This window comes from Vulpes lagopus, chromosome X, assembly GCF_018345385.1.
Source record: "Vulpes lagopus strain Blue_001 chromosome X, ASM1834538v1, whole genome shotgun sequence".
NCBI lineage: Eukaryota > Metazoa > Chordata > Mammalia > Carnivora > Canidae > Vulpes > Vulpes lagopus.
The window spans coordinates 121,585,711-121,594,017 of NC_054848.1; the positions used below are offsets into that span (position 1 = coordinate 121,585,711).

Genomic DNA, 8,307 nt, shown 5'->3' on the forward strand with positions numbered 1-8,307 from the left:
CCATAGCCTGCCCAGGCACTGAGTGCTTTGGGGGCAGCTGCACTCCCAGGCAGGATCAGTCCCTTCCCCGAACACACTTGATTTGGGATCAGTTGGTGAAAGGAGCTGCCTCAATGTGCCTCTGCGGGGTCCTGGTGCACTGGAGACCTGACACAGACCCACTGACCTGCCCGTCGGGCCCCTGTCATCGGTGAGGAGGCATTATGCTGTGTCCATGCCCACTGCGCCACGGAACATCTGGGTCTCCGCCCCGGCACTGACACGGTGAGGGGTGAGGGGTGAAGGGTGAGGGGTAGAGTCGGGAGCCTGGGGGAAGTCCATCCCCCAGGGGACAAACCCGGAGGGAGTGGCTTGCAGCCAACAAGGGAGGCCGAAGCTGTTGGGGGGGGATGGGAAAATAACAACCAACTCCTCTAGGTTTTTCTGCGTGTTCTAAATGCACGTGTTACTTTTAGGAAAACACACATGCACGCACACCCGCAAACGTGGGAGAAAGACTAGCATGCAGGGAAAAGAACCGGCCGGGAGCCAGGGGTAGGTGGGGTCCCAGTTCCAGCCCTGACCCAAGCTCACTCCGAGTCCTACGGCCTGAACCAGGAGCTAGTCAGAGGCCAGGGAGTGAGGCCGGGGCCCCTCCCGTCGGGGAAGTCCACCGGAGCCCCTGCCTCCAGCTGAGCGCTTCCCCCTGGGCTGCCCCACCGAACCGTGTGCGTGGCCTCACGGGGCACGCTGCCCTGCGTTTCCTTAGCACGTGTGGGGATCCCTGGGTGGCTCAGTGGTTCGGCGTCTGCCTTCAGCCCAGGGCGAGATCCTGGAGACCCGGGATCGAGTCCCACGTCAGGCTCCCTGCATGGAGCCTGCTTCTCCCTCTGCCTGTGTCTCTGCCCCGCCCTTCCTCTCTCATGAATAAATAATTATTTGAAAAGAAAATTTTGAGAAACCTTAAATAAATAAATAAATAAATAGGGATCCCTGGGTGGCGCAGCGGTTTGGCGCCTGCCTTTGGCCCAGGGCGCGATCCTGGAGACCCGGGATCGAATCCCACGTCGGGCTCCCGGTGCATGGAGCCTGCTTCTTCCTCTGCCTATGTCTCTGCCTCTCTCTCTCTCTCTCTCTCTGACTATCATAAACAAAAAAAAAAATAAAAATAAATAAATAAATAAATAAATAAATAAATAAATAAATAAATAAATAAATAAAATACGTGTGTACTTTGCAGGTGGAGGTGCTCGCCTCCCGCACAGAAAACCTGGAAATAAGCCAGAATACAGGCAGGTGAGGGGTGGGACTTACGCAGGGGCGATGCGGCATCCTGTGGGCCTCTCCCCCGCCCTGGACAAGCGGCCACCCGCATTTCCTCCCAGTCCACCTGCCCTTGGGTACTGAGGCCGGCTGTCGGCTCCTCCCCGTCGGAACATCTGTAGCCAGCGCTGTGCACTCACCCTCGCCTGCATTTATGGGGGAGCTCTCCGCATCCCGTGGGGGCACGCCGCTTTGCCTAGTTACAGCGGCTTTGGGTCACGAGTCAGGGAGCGAACCCTACCAGTAAAGCACAAACGTGCCCGTGGGTAGCATGAGATCCCTACCCCAACCCCAAAGCAAGAAGGGAGAGCGAACAAAGCCAGATGTTGCTCGTGGAGACCCAAGGCCTGGAGGCTCCCAGCCCAAGTCCTTCCCAGCAAAGAGAGCCTACACGTTAAAAATAAATGGTCTTTTTATTGTGTCCACGAAAACAAAGTCAGGGTGGCCTGGGTTAATCCCCCCCGACGAGGTGACAACAGACAGGAGGCATGCAATGACAACAACCATGTTCTCCTCTCCAGGAGAAGGGTCTCACCCTCCTGGGCCCTGGATCAGAGGCAAGCAGGACCAGGAGACTCCAGAGGAAGGCCTGCCCAGGCCCGCCATACCGCGGAGGGCCTGGGCTTGCCACCTCCCGGGCAGAACGAGGCAGGGGGAGCAAGCACTGCCCTGGGCCAAGCCCAGCACACCGAAGCTAGAACACACAGAAAAGCCCCCACCCCCTCCCCCAGCAGACACTACTAAGGCAGTCAGCCAGGACTTCCGGGAACAGCTGGCCACGAAGCCAGCCCCTCAGGGCTCCGTCCAGAAGGGATTGCCATCCTCAGCCTGCATGGAGTAGTAAACAAAGAGCAGGAAGGCAGCAAAGACCAGGAACAGGAGCAGCTGGCCCCAGAGTGGGACCTGGCGGTCCTGGCCCAGACCAGCCCCAGGGGCCTGCTTTTCTGGCCGGATAGCACGACGGGTGAGCCACGAAGTGGGGGAAGATGAAGATGAGGATATGGGAGAGGTGGAAGAGGGTGTGGGATAATAGGACAGGCCCAGGGAGCTTCTGGAGATGTTGGAAACAGGGCGGTAGTGCACGATGTTCTGGTAGGCGCTGTCCCGGCCATACCCGGAGCGTTCCCTGAGGCAGAGAGGACAGCAGCTGAGCCAGGGGGCCTGCGCCCAGAACCGCCCGCTGCCTGGCCCTTCCTGCCACTCACCTGTCCTTGCTGTCCTCTTCAGAAGAGAAGAGACTGTCATCGCGCACCTGCAGGTAACAGTCAGAGAGAGGGGACTGGCCAGCAGGGTCAGCAGCCTGTAGCCTGTCCCGTCCTCACTGCAAACTAGCCCAGCTGAAACACCCGGACCCTGTTCCCTCCAAAACTCTCCTGAGTTCCCAGCCTTAGCCCGGTAGGGTTTTGTCACCCACTCCACGACTTGACAGGTACCCTGGCCGCCTGCACCTTACTTTGTGCCCCGGGGGGGGTCTGAGAAAGATCTCAAACCTAGATCCCAGGTCAGGGTGCACGGCACGTCCCAGGTGCCCTAGTGTTAGGTCTGACACTCCCCCAAGGACGGCCCTGCCCAGGGAGGTGTGCACTTACCTCGCCTCTCGGGAGGCACAGGGCCTACCGCGTGCCCCCAGCAGCCCCCCCCCGTCCAGGTTTTGTCCAAGCCCAGCTATGACCCCCATAGGTTGTACGCAGGTGCTCGGCAGCCAGCTCACCTGGTGGTGAAAGGTGTCCGAATCTGCGAGTGAAGCTGACGGCTGGCGGAAGCCCTTGGAGGAGCCCACGGGCTCAGGGTCCCCGTAGGTCCTGGTGCTCAGGTAGCTCTCCTCGTAGTAATCATCGCCGTAGCCTTGGGGAGGGGGGGGAAAGCGGTAGAAGGGTGCACAGTGGTGGCACCCACCTGGCCCTAATCTCAGTCCCACGTGGGAGCCTGTGGCACAGTCTCTCCCCTCTGGGGCTGCTGAGGATGACAGGCTTGAGATCCCAGGTCCCCCCAACACCAGGCGCCCTGAGGGAGGGGGTAAGGGTGGCAGGGTGCTCCCCCCGCCCCCCCCCCCCCGCCCAGCCCAGCCTCACCCTTGCTCTGGTAAAGCAAGGCGTCTTCTTTCTTGGGCAGATCGTACATATCCGAGTCCACGGAAGCCGAATCTAAGTCTGAAGCGGGGGGCAGGACCATTTGCCCCCGGCTCCCCTCCCTTCTTCCCGTGCCCCTCCCAGCCACCGCCCCTGCCACACCCTCCGGACCCCGTGCCCCCCGTCGCCCAAACCCCGTCCCCCTGGGAGGCCAGGTGGAGATCCGGGGCGGGGGCCTCACCCGAGAACCGATAAGAGAAATTGAAGGCGGACGAGTTGGGGGGCGACAGCCTCCGCCTCTGGGTCTCGTACTCGAAGATCTTCTTTTCGTAGAGCTTGCGAGTGGAACCTGGCCAGACACGGGACGCGGGCGTCAGGGCCGCGGGCCGACTCCGGGGGGGGCGGGGAGGGGGCGCGCTCGCCGCCGCGTACCCACGACAGGCCCGTGCGGGATGTTGTACTGGCGCAGCACGGCGGCCAGCTCGGCGTCCGACAGGACCGCGTAGTCGTCCATGGCGGGCGGCGGGGACCCGGGGGCCCGGCCTGGCGGGCGGCGGGCGGCGGGGAGCTGGGGGGGCCCGGGCCTGGCGACGCGGGCCCAGCTACCGCTGCCTCCGAGCACGGCGGGGGCGGCGCGAGCGTCTCGGGAGCGGCAGCGCTCGCGTCACGCCCGCGTCACGCTCGCGTCACGGCCGCGGGCTCTGCGGACTGCGCGCGGGGCGGGGCGGGGCCAGGCCGCGGGCGGCGCCGGCGCGTAGCGGGGGACCGTGGGAGCGGGCGGGGCGGGCGTCATGACGTCGGACATCGCAAGCGGGCGGGATAGGCTGGCGGCGGAGGAGGGGCGGGGCCGCGCTCCAGAGGGGCGGGACCCGCCGGCCGAGGGGCGTCACGCGCCGGCGCGCAGGGGCGGGGCTCGAGCGAGGAGCCGGGCCTGCGGGGGCGGGGGACGAGCGTGGGCTCGCCGCGACGTGGGGGCGGGGCGGGCGACCGAGGCGTCACCGGCTGGCGTGTCGGGGTCGGGAGGGCGGGGGTGGGGGCCTACGCAAGTCGAACCGGCAGAAACCGGCCAGGACAGGAAAGCGGCGTAGGACTGACGCGATGGGCGCGGCTCCCGCTCCCTGAGTCACGCGGGCTCCGACGGTCCCGCAGCCCCCTGCCCCCTGCCCCCTCCGCACCCCGCGCTCCCCGGCCGCCCCGGGCCGGCCGCGCCTCCGCCGTAGCGGGAAGGGACCCCGATCCCGAGAGCGGGCCCTCGGGGCCGCGGGGCCCAGGCCCGGGCAGCAGCCGCCTCGGCCCCCGGTGCCCGCCCCGCTCCGCTCTCCACCAGCGCCCGTCGTCCCGCAGGTCCCCAGCGCCTCCCACCCTCCCTCCCTCCCTCCCTCCCACTGCGCCCGGGAGGAAATGGGGCACTGGGCCAGGAGGCCGCGGGCACCCAGGAGCGGGCATCCTTGCAAGGCACTGGGCGTGCCCGTGGGCGCTGGCAGGGGGCCGAGCCGGGCGTGCGGGCGGCGGCCAGCGTGCGCCCGACCCCCGCGCCAGCCACCTGGGGCGCCGGGGCTTTCCTCTGCTGTCCAGGGCGTCCCCGGGGCAGCCTGGGGAGGCGGGGAGCCTTCCAGCCCCCGATGACCTGCTGGGCCGGCTCTGCGCGCTTGGGCCTGGGTGGGCCTCGGGGCGCAGCCCAGCACAGGGGGCCCCGGGATACTCGCGGGTGCGCGTGCAAGGTTGCAAGGCCGCGGAGAGCCTGCACTGTCATTAGGAATTGGTTAGGGCCTTGGGCGCAAAGAGCTGTTCCTGGAGGGATTGGAAGGGAGGTGACAATCATATTCTAAATGAAGCCAACTCAGGGAATGTGGGTCCAAATGAAGCGCCCCCCACCCCGGAAGCCCAGAACTGGGAGCATAGGGAGAAGAGGTGCTATCTTTGATATCAGATGATAGCTAGTGACAGGGACAAGAGACAGGTCTCCGATCCATCCTGGTCCAGCTGGTGAGGGTCACAGACCAGTTCTCTTTGGGTCACAGGGTGGAGAAGAGGAAGCTACACAGGGAGTGGTGAGACAGGGCCTTGGTGTGAACACACACACAGACTCGAGACGTGCCCCTGGCGGGGTTTTGGGGTTTCAAAGCACAGGCCAAGCTGCTCCGTCTCCTGAAATAGGAGGAGGAGGTGCGTGGGCCTGCCGACAAGTGCATGGCAGTAAAGGGGAGGACAGCCCTGGGCAGGGCAGGCACTTGCTGCTTATCTTTCAGAGCAGGGAAGGAGATGGCATTTGGACTCTGGCGCGCAGAGGCTGCCTCATGGAATTTGGAGTTTTGGCAAGATCAGATTCCCCAGCACCTCTCCAAGCCTTCTTCTGCAATGCTGGCCCCTGTCCCAGAGGCTCAGTCCTCCCCCATGCCACCCCTCCCTGTAGGGATCCAAGCTGTTTCCTTATGAGGTCAAGGAATTCTAGGTTTGCCTTCTCCCCAAGGAGCACCCCCTCCCCCAGCACCTGCCTCGGCACTCTGCCTTTTATGTCCCACCTATGGCCCCACTATGGGGATCCCACCATCGATGGTACCAGGAGGCTGAACTGTGATGCTTCCGTTCGCCCGCCCCGTGGGCACCTGTAGCCCAGGTCCAGCCCCGCCGCAGTGGAAACCTGCTCAGACCACCGGAAAACAGACACGCTCTTGACCACGGGAGCTAAGAGGCACTCCGCACCACCGCCATCGCCAAGAGGAGGAATTGGGGGCCTAGAGAGGGAGCACACTTGCCCAAGGACCTTTAGTGCAGGAATTCAATCACGGACATTCCCACAGCTGGGTCCTAATTCTCAGGGCAACAGCCTGGACGATGTGGCCCAGTGGGGGTTCTGAGTCCTCGGAGAGGCTGGTGGGGGGAATCTTCAGCCTTTAGCGAGGCTTTCTGGGAAGGGTGTGCACAGGTAAATAAGAGGAAGAATTTTTCTGGAACTGCAGCCAGGGTGGGAAGAGGTAGGAAACCACTGGTTCCAAGTCAAGAATAAAAAGACAGTTTCCTTTGGGGCACTGGGTGGCTCAGTCGGTTAAGCGCCTGCCTTCAGCTGAGGTCATGATCCCAAAGTCTTGGGATAGAGCCCTGAGTCAGGCTCCCTGCTCAGCGAGGAGTCTGCTTCTCCCTTTGCCCCACTCCCTGCGTGTGTGCTTTCTTCCTCCCAAATAAATCTTTTTTTTTTAAGATTTTATGTATTTATTCATAAGAGACACGGAGACAGAGGCAGAGACACAGGCAGAGGGAGAAGCAGTCCCCGATGTGGGACTCGATCCCAGGACCCTGGGATCATGCCCTGAGCCGAAGGCAGGCGCTCAACCGCTGAGCCACCCAGGCATACCCCAATAAAATCTTTAAAAAAAAAAAAAAGAAAAAAGTTTCTCTTTTAAGGATGGGAATGGTTCTAAGCAGTATACAGTGTAACTTAGACTCCCAGCAGGGTTGAAGGTTAAAGGAAATGTATCAACTCAAGCACATTTCTCAGGATTCGTGTACAAGGAGAAGATTGTTCAGTGAGCAATTAACATTTTCCTTAAAATCAGAATCTTCTTAATACTTTAGTTTGATACAAAACTTAACTCTTTGGCCCGCCTGGGTGGCTCAGAGACTCCTGATTTCAGCTCAGCTCAGGATCTCAGGGTCCTAGGATTGAGCCCCTCAGGGCCTCGGGCTCCCTGCTCAGTGGAGAGTCTGCTTCTCCCTCTCCCTCTCCTTCTCCCTCTCCCCCTGCTCATGCTGCCTCTTAAATAAAGTCCTTTAAAAATTGTTTAAATATTTTTTTAAAAACTGAAGTTTTCAAGGATGTCAAAGATCCTTTGGATTTTACCTGCTGGTATTCAAATGCACTGAAACATTGCTCAGAGGGCGCCCCGGTGGCTCAGCGGCTGAGCGTCTGCCTTCGGCCCAGTGCGTGACCCTGAGGTCCCAGGATCGAGTCCCGCCTTCTTCTGCAATGCTGGCCCCTGTTATCGGGTTCCCCGCAGGGAGCCTGCTTCTCCTTCTGCCTGTGTCTGTGCCTCTGTGTCTTTCGTGCATAAGTAAATAAAATATTCTTAAAAAGAGAAACGTTGCTCAGAGAGTAACAAAAGTTGTAAGATCATGAGTGTTGTGAAAATTAATATGTGGAAGATTGTCTCAATCAATATAAAACACTGAATGGTTAGCTGACTAAACGCCTCTCAAAGAACGCCCTGTGTTCCAATTCTAGAACATATTGGTTCATCTTGGTACTACTGACACGGCCAGGTGGAGATTCACCTGCCTTGGTGGCAAGAATGGAGCTGATTCTAGTGGCTTTCCAGAACCTTCAACGCAAGGAGAAAAAAGCCTGTAATTTCGTTTGATCTTCACCAGAGAGCGGTGGGTGCCGTGGGTGCCGTACAAAGCTTCGCTCCCCCTAAGCCCGGAGGAAGGAGAGATCAAGAGCTGCCTGCCTTTCTGGCTTGCACGTGGAGGGGAAGGGAGGGGGGTAGGTGTAAAAAAAGGATTCAAACGCGGGTGGGGGTCCCATGGTCCAGCCATGTGGCTGGAGCCTCCCTCGTGCCCCCCCACTTGTTGCAGTGGCTCCGGTTGTAATGTCTGTGGTAGGGCCTCAGTCCTTGAAGGACAGCCTTGGCCGTGAGCTCCAGCACAGCTACCCCACAGGCCCGAATGCCTGCTGCCCATCTGTGCTCATCCATCGAGTGACGCAAAGCACTGCCCTCCCCAGCAGTATGTGTGGGGGGGTTCCCACCAGAGGGAGCAGCAGGAGACCCCCACCCTCCTAGGAGATGCCACTGTGGGTGTGGGTGGAAAGGCCATCACCAGTAGAGCTAGCAAAGGTGGCAGTGAATGTCTGGGGGCCTTAGGGGCCAACGGCACCCTCCTGTAGTGTTAAGACTGTAGGTGGCTAGCCCAGTGCCTTCGGCAGCTACCACCAGCTTCA

At 61.1% G+C, this 8,307-nt stretch overlaps 1 protein-coding gene across 1 annotated transcript; it reads right to left on the bottom strand.

Moving 5' to 3' along the window:
- Positions 1–1,696: 1,696 nt before the first annotated feature.
- On the bottom strand, positions 1,697–4,092 carry EMD (emerin). The gene is made up of 6 exons (XM_041740153.1): positions 3,804–4,092; positions 3,613–3,720; positions 3,375–3,452; positions 3,014–3,147; positions 2,508–2,554; positions 1,697–2,428 (listed from the first exon to the last, which is right to left on the bottom strand). The coding sequence occupies exons 1-6, from the start codon at positions 3,883–3,885 to the stop codon at positions 2,095–2,097; spliced, it is 783 nt and encodes a 260-aa protein (XP_041596087.1). The 5' UTR covers positions 3,886–4,092; the 3' UTR covers positions 1,697–2,094.
- Positions 4,093–8,307: the final 4,215 nt, after the last annotated feature.

Bases quoted from the DNA above. Each gene is read 5' to 3' on its own strand.
- EMD (XM_041740153.1), bottom strand. From the start codon at position 3,885: ATGGACGACTACGCGGTCCTGTCGGACGCCGAGCTGGCCGCCGTGCTG. The intron at 3,721-3,803 runs GTACGCGGCGGC...GTGTCTGGCCAG, and splicing joins CCCGCACGGGCCTGTCGTGG to GTTCCACTCGCAAGCTCTAC. The intron at 3,453-3,612 runs GTGAGGCCCCCG...CCCCCGCTTCAG, and splicing joins TTTCTCTTATCGGTTCTCGG to ACTTAGATTCGGCTTCCGTG.